This window comes from Schistocerca nitens, chromosome 5 (genome assembly GCF_023898315.1).
Source record: "Schistocerca nitens isolate TAMUIC-IGC-003100 chromosome 5, iqSchNite1.1, whole genome shotgun sequence".
In the NCBI taxonomy this organism is placed as follows: Eukaryota; Metazoa; Arthropoda; class Insecta; order Orthoptera; family Acrididae; genus Schistocerca; species Schistocerca nitens.
In genome coordinates, this window is record NC_064618.1 from 540,313,193 (window position 1) to 540,330,612 (window position 17,420).

The 17,420-nt window shown below is 40.6% G+C and overlaps 1 protein-coding gene across 1 annotated transcript in view; it reads right to left on the reverse strand.

The window, feature by feature from the left end:
- The window catches only part of LOC126260154 (cadherin-23-like), a 370,016-nt gene that overhangs the window by 67,646 nt on the left and 284,950 nt on the right, over nucleotides 1-17,420 (reverse strand). The window contains exon 25 of the mRNA XM_049957412.1: nucleotides 4,435-4,595. Coding sequence (XP_049813369.1) covers nucleotides 4,435-4,595 — 161 coding nt within the window. The remainder of the gene's footprint in view (nucleotides 1-4,434; nucleotides 4,596-17,420) is intronic.

Sequence of the window (17,420 nt, forward strand, 5' to 3'; positions counted from 1 at the left end):
TCCAGACTATTTAAAATATGCGAAATTACTACCTCTCTTCAAAAAAGGTGATGCAGGAATAATTGAAAATTATAGGCCAATTTCTCTACTATCATGCTTTGCAAAAATATTAGAAACTATTATGAAAGATAGGCTAATGAATTATTTAAATAAATACAACTTACTGTCTGTTGACCAGTTTGGATTTTGATCAGGGAAAAGCACAGAATCAGAATCAGCAACAGCACACCTCACAAAACACATTCTAGAAGCATTAGATAAAGGGAACTACACAACAGGTATATTTCTTGATCTAACTAAAGCGTTTGATACAGTAGACCACAACATATTGTTAAATAAGTTAGATGAACTTGGAATAAGGGGACTTGTGAACAAATGGTTTCAGTCATATCTAAAAAATAGAAGACAGATAACTGAAATCTCACATATTTCAAGTTGCTCCAACTATATTGTAAAGTATACTTCAGACCCAAATTATGTAAATATAGGTGTCCCACAGGGTAGTGTCCTTGGCCCAGTACTATTCCTCATTTACATAAACGACTTCCCACAGAGCATCAAGCACGGACAAACAATATTGTTTGCAGATGACTCAAATGTTCTAATCAGTGACAAATCACCAGATGCACTAAAAGAAAAAGCCAAACAAACACTAAACAGTGTACGTGAGTGGGCATCCAATAATAAACTAACACTAAATCTTAAAAAAACAAATGCTGTTAACTTCTATGTCTGCAAAAAACCACACTATAACTACTTTAAGTTAAACAATGAAACTATAGAATGTGTAGACTACACAAAATATCTTGGTATGCATGTTGACAGTCAGTTAAAGTGGGAAGAACATATTAAAATACTTAGTAACAGAATCGCTACAGCATGCTATGCTCTGAGAATTCTGACTGCAGTTTGTGATACTACATGTGTCAGATCTGTATATCTTTCTTATATCCACTCTGTTATTACCTACGGAATAATATTTTGGGGAGTCAACAGTAAAAATATTCAAATAGTTTTCAAATTACAGAAAAGAGCAATTCGTATAATAACCAAGAGTGGCAGTAGGGCTCACTGCCTTGAACATTTCCAAAAGCTGGAAATCCTAACTGTCCGCTGTGAATACATTTTTCAAAGTGTTATGTATGTAAAAAAAATATTGACTGCTATATGAAAAATTATTTAGTACACAGCTATGAAACTAGAAACCAATACAACCTGCATCTAGAGAGGAAAAATAAAGTTAAAACTCAGCAGAGCTTGTTGTACAATGCTGTTAAATTATATAATAAATTACCTCAAAAAATAAAAGATATTGACACAATCGGACAGTTCAAAACAAAACTAAATTTTTTTTTACTAAATAAAAGTTATTACGCACTAATGGACTATCTGAATTAAAACATGTAGTGTAATTAAAGTAGCCTGCATTATAATACATGAGGAAATAATTATAATATGAAATCAAAAATTGTACAGTACTATAAGAAAATTACAAAATACACAAGGATATAAAACTAATTTAAGATACCTCAAAAATGTGTGTAAATACAAATTTTATGTGTATAATTGTAGGTATATTGTATTGTATATGATTTTGCTGACGAAATCCACACAATATAAATTGTTACATGGATTAATAAAGAAATCAATCAATCAATCAATCAAACACTGTTTGATTCATTTTAGAGTTTGAACTATATGTGCAGTGCTGTTTTAATTCAGAAACAAGAGTAGCTCATCAGTTGAAAATTAACACATTTTATCTTATTTGATGGCAATGTTAATATATTAACAGCTCTTTTGTCCCTACTATATATCTTTTCACCATGTTGTATGATACTGACCCTTGTGTGCATAATTGCACTGACTAGAAACTTTGCCATGCCCATAATATAGCACAATTGTGCATCATGGACTGGTTCAACAAATATGCCATTATCAGTTGTAATGTAATATAAACTATGTCTTATAAAATGGACCATTATAAAAACTTGTATTTTCAGAATTACAAAGGATCACAAAGAAAAACTGAAGGAAAGGAGTCTCCTTTCCTCCTTTCCAGACAAGAGAGCTGCCTATGTCTTAGTTCTTTGTCTCTTAAAGAGCTAAAAAAAGTACCCACTATGTTATGCAGAATGTATTTCATAAACTTTATACTTAAGACAGATAGCTTTATACAGAAACATGATTGGTGTGCTTAAAGTGAAAATGTATAACTGCAGCAGATGCATAATTCATTATATCTTGCTCTTTTTCCCCAATGTCCATATAACATTATTTCAGTCTCATACTTTGTACCATCAGATCTACATCTACGTCCAGCTTTATACTGAGAACATGGGTAATAAGGAGCATAGGGGTAGGGGTCTCAAGCCATCCCCACTAGCCATTAACACTGTCAAGTTTGTAATTAAAAAAAAATACAAATATAACACTAAATTAGACATAAGGAACATATTTCAATACCACTGTACTTATTCAAATCAGCCAAAGGGCAGTATACAGAACACAACTGTCAATTGACTATCTTGGTGAAGATTTTTACTGCTGACAGAAGCATAAGCTTCCATGTTGTGAATCTTAAAGTCCACCACAAGGACAACATAAAATCTCAATTTTAAGTACATTTCTGGAAATTGCCATCCAAATGCCTATAACCTCTGTTAGAAAATGTATCATATGGAACATTCTTGTGAGTGCCTCACATAGTTATTGCAGAGGATCTATTTTTGTTCCTTAGCTAGATTCTTTGATTATGTCACTTGAATCAAAGTTTGCAGAAAATGAGATGCATATAAAAGAAATTTCCATTCATCACAATGCTTTGGGAAGAAAGCTATTTTTGTCAAAGCTACGAAGGAACTGTTCTGTGTTTTGTTGTACTGCAAATACTGAAGTGGTAAACAGACGCTGATATGCTTTAAAGAGAAACAAGGACTGTGATGTAAAAGCTAAGTGTCCTCTTTTTGTAAACAACATTTTTTTGCTTTGGTTAGGAGAGTTCTGCTAAGTTATATAGCAGTTCCACCAACAACATGCTCTGCAGAAATATCATTTAGCACCTTCAGTTGAGTGGAGACATTGCTGAGGAGCACAATTAGCCAGGTGCCTGTTTGCCAAAACATGATTACTTCTTTATTTTTATGGTTCAATTTTAGCTCCTGCATCACCACAGAAAATTGGCACACAACTTCAAATGTAGTTTTAAGGTATCATCTAGCATTCAATACTACATATCAATAACAGTTTGTAATATCAGCTATGGTATTTGTTTTTTATTTTTTTTATCTCAGCATGTTGAACAGAACAAAAATTTGGGATTTTGATGCAACTGATACATTATAAAGTATAGTACTAATAACGTAACTACTAATTATGAAGCAGTAATTTTTTTAAGTTTTAATGTTTTGTACATTATTAAGGATTAAAGTTATCACATTGGCATGCCTGGCTGATACTCTCACTCTATAAGATGGAAATGTTGATGTGTGTACAAAAAGATACAGTTCTGAAATGCCAATTTTGATAAATACAGAAAGAACTAGGAACAGACCAAAAGAAGAAGTATTTGGAAAGAGGAATTGCAATAATAGTAGTGTCATAATTGAAAGTACTTTGATTAAAACAATAATGTAGATGATAATTTATAGCAGATGAGGACCAGTGATGAAAGATAAGAGGAGAAGTAATGAAATGTGGAAAGTAGCAAGAATCAGAGTGAATCCTAGGATGAAGCAAAAAAGAAGGCAACAAATCCACAAGAAACAGGATGAATTATTGTGAGTTGAGATTAGAAGGGAATGACTGAAGCATGGTAAAGTAGTAGATGGAGTGTCTGCCTTGTGAAGCAAATCATAACTGTGGCATAAAGAAACATATGAGTCTCTGATAGTTGCAAGTCTGATGTTACATACCATACTCAGCCAATCATTGACAAAACATGTAGTACAACTTGCTCCCAAGAATAGATGGTGTAGGAAATTTGCTTATATAAATTTCCTAAGGGATGAGTGTAGTTGTTTTTATCCCGAAGAATACAGGAATACAATGCCAGTACAGATAAATTAATAAGTGCTGCTTGATATTTCTTGTACGTATGCTAATTTCTACACAAGAATGTGCTTTTAGTCTGTTTTTTATATCTTTCAGTTTATTTTAATTTAGATTTACTTTTATTCTCTCCACACCCTACAGATTATAATTTATACTTTTTGCAGTATGCAACTTCATAAGTGTTCTCTCTTGATTCTTTAATAACAAATTACCTCTATTTGTATTTGTCCACTTTGAGAATATTTCTTTTTTCAATATCACTCACTTTTACTGCATTTGCTATTATTCTCCAAATTTCATAAATTCATCATTTGATATTGCAAAACTTCCTAACAAAATTTTTTATCTTTTGATGTAACAACAAAACTTTACTTTACTTACATAAAGCTCATGCTCATATTGTTCAATGGTAAATATATCCTTCTCATTTCCACCTACAATGAAGTAACATGCTTGTGTCCTAGGTTCATCAAAATCATCCACATCATCTCTATCAATTGTTTCCACTAGCTTTTGTCTCTCTTTGCCAGGTTTTACATGCTCTGAAACATAACAGACAATATGAAACTATTTATTACTTGAAAGTCACAGACCTACAATCACATATTATATCTGTTTGGGTTAGTATGACTACTGTTAGTGTCAGACTTGTTGTTTTATGGCTTTAGTATGAGAAACATACATTGTATGTAAGAAGCAAAACTGCAGACACTTTCAGTTATCTTTTTAGAACATTCAACATGTGTTTAAAAGGTAGATTTACATATGTTCACCAATCAGATGCATACACATTAAGTTAAAAAAATAGCACCAAAGGTTGACCCTAACCACATATATTCATTGGTATAGCTTTGAGTGTAAAAATCTTCCTGCATGTCCGATCTTATTAAACATGTCAGATGTACTTATTATACAGTGAAGTGCCAAAGAAACTAATATAGGCATGTGTATTCAAATACAGAGATATGTAAACAGGCAGAATATGGCACTGCAGTCAGCAACGCATACATAAAACAACAAGTGCCTGTCTAAGTTATTAGATGAGTTACTGCTGCTACAATGGAATCCGGTACAATATCAAGTCTCTGACATCGCTGTGGCAGGCAAAAGTTCCTGCAAGAATGGGACCAAAAAAGACTGAAGAGAATCATTCAATGTGACAGAAGTGCAACCCTTCCACAAATTCTGCAGATTTCAATGCTGGGCCATCAACAAGTGTCAGCGTACAAACCATTCAATGAAGCATCATCAATATGGGCTTTAGGAGCAAAAGGCCCACTTGTGTACCCTTGATAACTGCATGTCACAAAGCTTTATGCCTCGCCTGGGCATGTCAACACCAACATTGGACTGTTGATGACTGGAAATATGTTGCTTGGTCGGACAAGTCTCATTTCAAATTGTATCGATTGGACAGATGTGTATGGGTATGCAGACTACCTCATGAATCCATGGACCCTGCATGTCAACAGGGGATTGTTCATGATGGTGGAGGCTCTGTAATGGTGTCACGCATGTGCAGTTGGAGTGATATAGGACCCTTGATATGTCTAGATACAATTCTGACACATAACATGTATGTAAGCATCCTGTCTGATCACCTGCATCCATTCATGTCCATTGTGCATCCCAACAGACTTGGAAATTCCAGCAGGACAATGTGACAGACACCCCACACATCCAGAACTGCTACAGAGTGGCTCCAGGAATACTCTTCTGAGTTTAAACACTTCCCCTGGCCACCAAACTCCCCAGACATGAACATTATTGAGCATCTCTGGGATGCCTTGCAATATGCTGTTCAGAAGAGATCTCCACAATCTCATACTTATACAGATTTATGGACAGTCCTGCAGGATTAATGGTGTCAGTTCCCTCTAGCACTACTTGAGACATTAGTCGAGTGCATGTCACATAGCGTTGCGGCACTTCTGCTTGCTTGTGGGAGCCCTACATGATATTAGGCAGGTGTACCAGTTTCTTTGGCTCTTCAGTGTATATCTATCATTACAACAAATGTGCTGAATTTCCACAATAATAGTTAAAGCAAAAATGAAGACATAACTTTTAAGAAATTGAAAACAATGTTTGAAAGCAGACATGTGAATTGATTTCCACTTACTTGATCCTAATTTACAATTGTTATTAAAAATAAAAATGTGTGTTGTGTTTCACGTAATCACAAAATTAATTATATGTGGTTTTAGATTGTGTTCAGGAGCTAAAATGCTCATTTCTACAACTTTCTGCTTTACAAATAGAATTACTACACTTCTCATGGATAGTATTTTTTTTTTTTCAGTGTATTTAGCTGTATATATTGTGACTGTATAAAAGGAATGGTGCACTCAGCATCCCGTGAACACCTGGAGAGCAATATGTGCTATTACTGCAGGAGAAAGAGACTACATGGAAATTAGTTTGGTGTCTCGCGTTGTAATTGTGCATATCACAATTCAGGTGAAACAAATATTTATTGTTAACAGAAGAGACAATCAAGGAGTAATGTACTGGGAAGTGAGTGTAACAATTACAAGATCCTTAGAGGCAAGATGTTTAGCTATCTATTTTACATGGTATTTTACTGTTGACCTTTTGATTGTGGCACCATACACAATCATTAACCCGGCTCCAGGGAGGTAGGGTGCCCTTCCCTTTTCCTCTACTGGGGTAATTCCTGTCTGGCGCGTCCACGTCGCGGGGGTGGGCATCCAACACTTCAGTAGGCCGGAGTGCTAGGATGGCTGAGTTCAGGCAGGGACCCAATCCCGTGGGGTATAACACGGAACCCATGCCCCGGGTTACGGGTGAAGACCTTAATGGCAGCGACGGCGGAGAAGGAAGACTTCAGAACGGCGTAGCTGGCAAATGAGGCAACCCTCCTTTCTGGGGATTAAATGAGAAGGGAACCACTGCCTTGTGGTGGAGGAGAAACTCCAAAGGCTAAAGGAGACAACCCCAACAGAAAATCCTTTCTTGCATTAGGCCTAGCAAGCCAGTAGGAAAGTCTTCATATATTGCTTTCAAAACACAGACGAGCCTCGGAACGAACCACTCAGGACTTGACCCCACTGCTTCTTCAAGTACTGGTGCAAATGATGGGAGACCTGATGATATTCATCAGTACAAGAAGATGAAACCAACTGGACTAAAAAATAACCTAAATATTAGCACCCTTAATATATTAACCCTCAATGGAAAAATGGAAGAAATGACGGATGTACTAACAGAGAGGAAGTTAGATATATTGGGATTAAGCGAAACAAAATCGAAGGGAAAAGGTGAGAAGAATTTGAGAGGAGGAGGAAAACTGTACTGCTGTACTGGAGTGGGAATAACAAGTCTGGAAGAAATGATGTGGCAATGATGGTGAATAAGAATGTACAAAGCTGTATTGAAAATGTGAGATATATATCAGACAGGATCATAATCTTAAACCTGAGATTCCAAAAAGAAACACTAAAAGTAATCCAGATTTATGCACCTCAAGTGGGATGTAGCGAAGAAGAGAAGATGGACTTTGAAAATGTGTTAGAAAACCATATAGAGAGTGCTAATATAGCGATTGGAGATTTTAATGCACAGGTAGGCAAAGACAGAAAGGGATTTGAGCAAGTATTGGGATGTTTTGGATATGGAGGCAGAAATGAAGAAGGGGAAAGACTCCTGGATTTTTGCCAGAGGAATGGAATGAAAATAGCAAACAGCTGGTTTATGAAGAGAGAAAGTCATGTTATCACCAGATACAGTTGGGATGGAAGAACCAAGAGCGTAATTGATTATATTCTAGTAGATAGGGAATGGGGAGAGAAAGTAACAAATGTGAAGGTAAGTCCAAGTGTGAGTGCAGATGGAGGCCATAGATTACTGGTGGGACAATGGAAAATGAATCAGTGTGTGAAAAATAGAAAACAGAAGAAAGTGATGAGGATACGGGATTGGAAACTGAAGGAGAGTGAATGTGCTGAGAAGTACAGAGAATTAATCACACAAAAATTTCCAAAAGAAGTTTTCTGCGATGTAGAAAAACAATGGAGTTTATTCAAAGACACTTTAGTCAAAGCAGCACAAAAAGTATGTGGCAGAACATCTGGAAAGGAAAAATAAGACAGACAAGTTGGTGGGATGATACCACAATCCAAGCAGTTAGAAGGAAAAATGGAGCATGGAGAAAGTGGTGGAAAACTAAAAATGATGAAGACCATAACAGATATATAGAGGAAAAGAAGAAGTACAAAGAAATAGTGGAAACAGCAAAGAAAAAGGCATGGGAAGAGTTTACAAAAAAACTTGAAGAAGATGTGAAGAGCAATAAGAAAATGTTCTATAAAATGATGAAAAATAAAAGGAAGGCTTCTGAAGTACCAGTAAAAATGGAAACAGAGGATGGTACCATTATTGAAGATCCAGGGAATATAAAAGATCTCTGGAAAGAACATTTTAAGAAGCTGTTAAACGCTGAGGAGCAGGTACATGAGGAAACAACAAAAAATGGAGAAATTGAGAGAAGTTGGGAAGCAGAATTAGGACAAATTACATGGGAAGAAATGGAAAAAGCTGTGAAGAAGATGAATGGGGGGAAAGCCCCAGGACCTGATGAAGTATCAGTGGACATGACAAGTGCCGGCAGGTCCAGTGGGAATGCAGTGGCTGTATAGAGTACTATCAAGCGTGTGGAGAAACAGTACAATACCTGATGACTGGAGAACAGGAGACATTGTTCCCATCTTCAAGAAAGGCAATAAAAGACTTTGTAAAAACTACAGAGGAATAACCCTTATGAGTCATACAGCCAAGATTTTTGAAAGAATTTTACTAAATCGAATAAGTGAAAAGATAGAAAAGGAACTGAGTGAAGAACAGCATGGGTTTAGGAAAGGAAGAAGCACGATTGACCTGATATTTTCTATCCGTCAACTGATGGAAAAAAGTTGGGAGTATAACAAAAGGGTGATAATGGTTTTTATAGACATAGAAAAGACATATGATTCAGTTGACAGGGAAAGACTCTGGGAAGAAATGAAGAAGATAGATATAGAAGATGGATACATTAATGTTATAAAGACAATGTACAGAGGACACAATTGTAGAATTAGAACACCATTGGGGAACTCTGAATACTTCGAAATAAGACAAGGACTTAAGCAAGGAAGTATTCTATTGCCTGCACTTTTTAATGTTGTGATGGAGGGAATGAATAGGGCAGTTAAATATATAGTAAAAGAAAAAGACAAAACGATGATTTTTGCAGATGATATGGTCATATGGGGTGATAAAGAGGTAGATGTACAGTTACAGCTTGATGCGTGGAAGGAAATAATGAAAAGGTATGGATTAAAAAGAAATGAATATAAGAGGGAAGTAATGGTATCTGGAAGAGAGAAAGGAATCAACGGAAATATTACCTTGAATGGAGAACCCCTCAAAGTGGTAGAAAGTTTCACTTATTTAGGGAGTGAAATATTTAGGGATGGAAGAATAACTAACGAAATTAATAGGAGGTTACAGAAGGGAGGCAATTTCTACCAAATAATAAACCACCTGATTTGGAATAATGAAGTTTCAGAAAGAGCAAAACTCCTTATGTATAAGAATTATTACATCCCTATTGTCACCTATGGTGGAGAAACATGTACAATGACAGAAAGGGACTGGAGCAGACTGCAAGCAGGGGAAATGAAATTTCTCAGAGCAGTTAAGGGAAAAACAAGAATGGACAGAGTAAGGAATATAGAGATTAGAAATGACCTCAAACAAGAAAGTATGAGAGAAGGAATTGAAAGAAAGAGATTAAAATGGTATGGGCATGTCAAGAGGATGCATGGGCAGAGACTCCCCAAAATTATGGAAGAACTAAAGATGGATGGGAAAAGTCCCAGAGGACACCCAAGAACACGGTGGAAAATGGGAGTGAGAATATCTGTAGAAAGGAGAGGTGTGACCTGGCAGCAAGTGGAGGAAGAAAAGTGGTGGGAGGACCGAGCCAAATGGAGAGGACTCATCAGCACCCATACCCGTCAGTAGCTGAAGCGGGATTCGGATATAGATAGATTTTTACTGTTGACTCCTGCAAAATAAATACCTTATTTATTTTAGGTACATGCCTCATAAAACAATCCAGTAAGACAACAGAGAATGAAAACATGAAAAAAACTGTAACCAATGTTTTAAGTCAATACAACAAGAGAATATTCTAAGAGCAAAATGTATTACAGTGAACTTCTTGATTAACAATAATGGAAATTCCTACATGGAGGAATACCTAAAATCAGAGAAAGGCAACCACTTACCTATAGAGCATCAACATGTGGAGCACAGAGACGTGTAAAAGGAAACAGTATTCATATTAGCTTTTGTGATCTTGCTCTTTTTCTGGCAAAAGTACACACATTCACACACACAACCACACAGACACTTGAACATGCACTCAAATGGCCAACGTGAGACTGATTATTGATGCTCAACTCACTGACACTCAACTCATCCAACCACCTTCCTACATATCAACTTCTCAGATGGCTCCATAAATATGTCTGTCCATATCAAGCACACCAACTACCAACAATGTCGCCACTTTGACAGCTGTCACCCATTCCATGTCAGAAAGTCACATTTGGACACTGCAGCTTACAGTGGAAAGCAGTTGTCGAAACATACTGATAACCTTACAAGAGTCTTTACTGACAGACAATATCATATCCAGCCCATCCATAAACAAATCTGCCCTTGCCATTTGGTTCTCTGGTGCCAGTAGACCTGCTAAATAGCAACCGAGTAACACTCCTCTGGTCATCCTATATCAGAGGGTTTTGACTACTTCTTATTGAGATGAGGGATATCACCCAAAGTAAATCCTTGTCCATTCCTATTCCAATCCTACTCCCAATCCTGCACCCCATGGGTCATCCCCCTGTGATGAGCCCAGGTGCAATGCAAGACCTGTCACACGCATCCACTCACCACCTCCTACAACAGCCCAGTCACAGGCATTTAAGAAGGGTCATGTGTGAAGCCAAACATGTTTTACGTCAGATATTCTGCAATTGCTGTATATTGGTCTTTCTGGGCTTGACAAGTAGAAAATTGTCTACTTGCATGAATGCCCACTGGAAAACTGTGTCGAACTGCAAACTTGACCATCCAGTTGCTGAACATGTTGCACACCACAATACAAATCACTTCAAGAGCTACTTCAGTATGCAGGCCATTTGGATCCTCCCTTCCAGCACATTTCTCTGAGCTACACAAATAGGAATTGTCTCTTCAGCACATTCTGCATTCTTGCAATCCCTCTGGGCTAAACCTCCACTAATCTCCTCTCACAGCCTTGTCTTACCTTTTCCTTTTCTCCTCTGTCACTGTCCACATCACTCCTTCCCTGTCCAGACTGTGTACTGTCTTCTCCCACCATCCTTGCTCCCCTCCCCCATTCTTTGTCCCCCTCTCCCCTTCCTATCACCATTCTTGCCCCCTCACTCCCATCCTCCTCTCCTCCCTCTCCTTTGTCTCCCTTCTCTCTTGCTTCCCTTTATTCCAAATCATCTCCAGCTTCCTCTCATTTTTTCTTCTCACTTCTCCCTATACCCCCTCTTACTGTATATCTTTTTGCTATACAGTCTGTGTTGCTTTCATCTTCTTGTGTGGCCACTGCGTCATCTGTTTAAAGATCTGCCTCTTTCTCATTACTGTATACTGTCTTTGCTTCCTTCTCTATCCCCTCCTCACCTTCATCAGCTCATGCAACTGCTTTCAATAACTGTGTACCAGTCATCAGTCTCACCATGGTCACGGGATTGCATGTTTAGGTGTCCATGTATTGTGTCTGTGAATGTGTGTATTTTTAACAGAAAAAGAGCAAGACCTTGAAAGATAATGTGAATGCTATTTCCTGTTACGTGTCTCTGCCCTACAAGCATTGGTCCACTATAGGTAATGGAAATGCTCTGGGGCTAGGGCCTCCCATCAGGTAGACTGTTTGCCTGGTGCAAGTCTTTCAAGTTGATGCCACTTCGGCGACGTGCGTGTCGATGGGGATGAAATGATGATGATAAGGACAACACAACACCTAGTCCCAGAGTGGAGAAAATCTTCAACCCAGCCGGGAATCAAAACCGGGCCATTAGGTATGACATTCCGTCACACTGACCACTCAGCTACCACGGGCTGATTCCAGGTGAATGGTTGTGTTTCCCTTACTGTAGGTATTGAACTTCTTGATTAGTTCATCTGTGGGTTGACACAGATTTAATCTGTTAAACATTTAGACCCCAGAGAATTTTACACAGTATTTCATTTAGTACTCGTCTGTTAATGTCAACTTCTTGTATTAGCAAATCATTTTGCTTGTTTGAAATAATGGAACATTTGCAAGTGTCATGCAAAATTTCTCTGTATCATCAAGTGTAAACCAAATTTGTGCTTCTTACTTCCCATATCATCCCCCACCCCCAGATTTAATGTGGAAAAGGCCCAGTGGATAGCTCACTGAAAACTGAACACAGATCAAGCATGAAAACAGGACGAAGGTATAGTTATCTATGAAAAAGAAGCCATATAGAAAGAGTGAATAGGCCAAGCTCAAGAAATGCAACATGGAGCAAATTGCTGGATCCACCGCGTTGTGGTTGTGTGGCCATGAAGTCAGGTTGCAGAGCAGGATATCTATGTTCAAATCTCCCACGTGTCCTTTTTTTTCACAAACTTATGAACTGGTGGTCAAGTAATTGATGTGTTTGTTCTCATTATATAGTCTTGGCAATTTCATACTATTCATAGCTTATAGAATATGAATCATGTAGTAAGAAATGTGATGCAAAGTGAGAGCAGGTGAGATGCCCCATAGATCTTTAAAAAAAAAAAAAAAAAAAAAAAAGAAATATATATATATATATATAGTTATAATAGAGGGAAACATTCCACGTAGGAAAAATATATCTAAAAACAAAGATGATGTGACTTACCAAATGAAAGTGCTGGCAGGTCGATAGACACACAAACAAACACAAACATACACACGAAATTCAAGCTTTCGCAACAAACTGTTGCCTCATCAGGAAAGAGGGAAGGAGAGGGAAAGACGAAAGGATGTGGGTTTTAAGGGAGAGGGTAAGGAGTCATTCCAACCCCGGGAGTGGAAAGACTTACCTTAGGGGGAAAAAATGACGGGTATACACTCGCACACACACACATATCCATCCACACATATACAGACACAAGCAGACATATTTAAAGACAAAGAGTTTGGGCAGAGATGTCAGTCGAGGCAGAAGTGCAGAGGCAAAGATGTTGTTGAATGACAGGTGAGGTATGAGTGGCGGCAACTTGAAGTTAGCGGAGATTGAGGCCTGGTGGATAACGGGAAGAGAGGATATATTGAAGAGCAAGTTCCCATCTCCGGAGTTCGGATAGGTTGGTGTTAGTGGGAAGTATCCAGATAACCCGGACGGTGTAACACTGTGCCAAGATGTGCTGGCCGTGCACCAAGGTATGTTTAGCCACAGGGTGATCCTCATTACCTACAAACACTGTCTGCCTGTGTCCATTCATGCGAATGGACAGTTTGTTGCTGGTCATTCCCACATAGAATGCATCACAGTGTAGGCAGGTCAGTTGGTAGATCACGTGGGTGCTTTCACACGTGGCTCTGCCTTTGATCGTGTACACCTTCTGGGTTACAGGACTGGAGTAGGTGGTGGTGGGAGGGTGCATGGGACAGGTTTTACACCGGGGGCGGTTACAAGGGTAGGAGCCAGAGGGCAGGGAAGGTGGTTTGGGGATTTCATAGGGATGAACTAAGAGGTTACGAAGGTTAGGTGGACGGTGGAAAGACACTCTTGGTGGAGTGGGGAGGATTTCATGAAGGATGGATCTCATTTCAGGGCAGGATTTGAGGAAGTCGTATCCCTGCTGGAGAGCCACATTCAGAATCTGATCCAGTCCCGGAAAGTATCCTGTCACAAGTGGGGCACTTTTGTGGTTCTTCTGTGGGAGGTTCTGGGTTTGAGAGGATGAGGAAGTGGCTCTGGTTATTTGCTTCTGTACCAGGTCGGGAGGGTAGTTGTGGGATGCGAAAGCTGTTGTCAGGTTGTTGGTGTAATGCTTCAGGGATTCCGGACTGGAGCAGATTCGTTTGCCACAAAGACCTAGGCTTTAGGGAAGGGACCGTTTGATGTGGAATGGGTGGCAGCTGTCGTAATGGAGGTACTGCTGCTTGTTGGTGGGTTTGATGTGGACGGACGTGTGAAGCTGGCCATTGGACAGGTGGAGGTCAACATCAAGGAAAGTGGCATGGGATTTGGAGTAGGACCAGGTGAATCTGATGGAACCAAAGGAGTTGAGGTCGGAGAGGAAATTCTGGAGTTCTTCTTCACTGTGAGTCCAGATCCTGAAGATGTCATCAATAAATCAGTACCAACTTTGGGTTGGCAGGCTTGGGTCACCAAGAAGGCTTCCTCTAAGCGACCCATGAATAGGTTGGTGTATGAGGGGGCCATCCTGGTACCCATGGCTGTTCCCTTTAATTGTTGGTATGTCTGGCCTTCAAAAGTGAGGAAGTTGTGGGTCAGGATGAAGCTGGCTAAGGTAATGAGGAAAGAGGTTTTAGGTAGGGTGGCAGGTGATCGGCGTGAAAGGAAGTGCTTCATCGCAGCGAGGCCCTGGACGTGCGGGATATTTGTGTATAAGGAAGTGGCATCAATGGTTACAAGGATGGTTTCTGGGGGTAACGGATTGGGTAAGGATTCCAGGCGTTCGAGAAAGTGGTTGGTGTCTTTGATGAAGGATGGGAGACTGCATGTAATGGGTTGAAGGTGTTGATCTACGTAGGCGGAGATACGTTCTGTGGGGGCTTGGTAACCAGCTACAATGGGGTGGCCGGGATGATTGGGTTTGTGAATTTTAGGAAGAAGGTAGAAGGTAGGGGTGCGGGGTGTCAGTGGGGTCAGGAGGTTGATGGAGTCAGGTGAAAGGTTTTGTAGGGGGCCTAAGGTTCTGAGGATTCCTTGAAGCTCTGCCTGGACATCAGGAATGGGATTACCTTGGCAAACTTTGTATGTGGTGTTGTCTGAAAGCTGACGCAGTCCCTCAGCCACATACTCCCGACGATCAAGTACCACGGTCGTGGAACCCTTGTCCGCCGGAAGGATGACGATGGACCGGTCAGCCTTCAGATCACGGATAGCCTGGGCTTCAGCAGTGGTGATGTTGGGAGTAGGATTAAGGCTTTTTAAGAAGGATTGAGAGGCAAGGCTGGAAGTCAGAAATTCCTGGAAGGTTTGGAGACGGTGATTTTGAGGAAGAGGAGGTGGGTCCCGCTGTGACGGAGGACGGAACTGTTCCAGACAGGGTTCAATTTGGATAGTGTCTTGGGGAGTTGGATCATTAGGAGTAGGATTAGGATCATTTCTCTTCGTGGCAAAGTGATACTTCCAGCAGAGAGTACGAGCGTAGGACAGTAAATCTTTGACGAGGGCTGTTTGGTTGAATCTGGGAGTGGGGCTGAAGGTGAGGCCTTTGGATAGGACAGAGGTTTCGGATTGGGAGAGAGGTTTGGAGGAAAGGTTAACTACTGAATTAGGGTGTTGTGGTTCCAGATTGTGTTGATTGGAATTTTGAGGTTTTGGAGGGAGTGGAGCTGGAAGTGGGAGGTTGAGTAGATGGGAGAGACTGGGTTTGTGTGCAATGAGAGGAGGTTGAGGTTTGCTGGAAAGGTTGTGAAGGGTGAGTGAGTTGCCTTTCCGGAGGTGGGAAACCAGGAGATTGGATAGTTTTTTGAGGTGAAGGGTGGCATGCTGTTCTAATTTGCGGTTGGTCTGTAGGAGGATGCTCTGAACAGCCAGTGTGGATGTGGGAGAGGAAAGATTGAGGACTTTTATTAAGGATAGGAATTGACGGGTGTGTTCATTGGCTGAGTTGATGTGTTAGCTCTCACCCACCTAATCCTTTACCTATCCCCTAATTAATTCTGCGTTTTTGTCGACTGAAATTAGCTCAGGAAAAACAGTATTGCATTACTTGCGGAACACCCCTCGTATCATGACCAGTAGTCTCAAGACCAGGCATGAAAGTGATATGTTCAGCCACATGGTCTTACAGATGAAAGTGCTATGTTCAGCCACATGGTCTTACAGAAGTCCACAAGAGTGATTAAGGAAAGGGAATACAGTGCGTTCTAACTGGAAAAGCTATAGTCTTTAATAGGAGGATCCTAAGAGGGAGGGAGAGGGAAAGACGAAAGGATGTGGGTTTTAAGGGAGAGGGTAAGGAGTCATCCCAATCCCGGGAGCGGAAAGACTTACCTTAGGGGGAAAAAAGGACGGGTATACACTCGCGCACACACACACACACACACATATCCATCCACACATATACAGACACAAGCAAACATCTCACAAGCAGACATATTTAAAGACTCTTTGTCTTTAAATATGTCTGCTTGTGTCTGTATATGTGTGGATGGATATGTGTGTGTGTGCGAGTGTATACCCGCCCTTTTTTCCCCCTAAGGTAAGTCTTTCCGCTCCCGGGATTGGAATGACTCCTTACCCTCTCCCTTAAAACCCACATCCTTTCGTCTTTCCCTCTCCTTCCCTCTTTCCTGATGAGGCAACAGTTTGTTACGAAAGCTTGAATTTTGTGTGTATGTTTGTGTTTGTTTGTGTGTCTATCGATGTGCTAGCGCTTTCGTTTGGTAAGTCACATCATCTTTGTTTTTTTATATATATACACTCCTGGAAATGGAAAAAAGAACACATTGACACCGGTGTGTCAGACCCACCATACTTGCTCCGGACACTGCGAGAGGGCTGTACAAGCAATGATCACACGCACGGCACAGCGGACACACCAGGAACCGCGGTGTTGGCCGTCGAATGGCGCTAGCTGCGCAGCATTTGTGCACCGCCGCCGTCAGTGTCAGCTAGTTTGCCGTGGAATATGGAGCTCCATCGCAGTCTTTAACACTGGTAGCATGCCGCGACAGCGTGGACGTGAACCATATGTGCAGTTGACGGACTTTGAGCGAGGGCGTATAGTGGGCATGCGGGAGGCCGGGTGGACATACCGCCGAATTGCTCAACACGTGGGGCGTGAGGTCTCCACAGTGCATCGATGTTGTCGCCAGTGGTCGGCGGAAGGTGCACGTGCCCGTCGACCTGGGACCGGACCGCAGCGACGCACGGATGCACGCCAAGACCGTAGGATCCTACGCAGTGCCGTAGGGGACCGCACCGCCACTTCCCAGCAAATTAGGGACACTGTTGCTCCTGGGGTATCGGCGAGGACCATTCGCAACCGTCTCCATGAAGCTGGGCTACGGTCCCGCACACCGTTAGGCCGTCTTCCGCTCACGCCCCAACATCGTGCAGCCC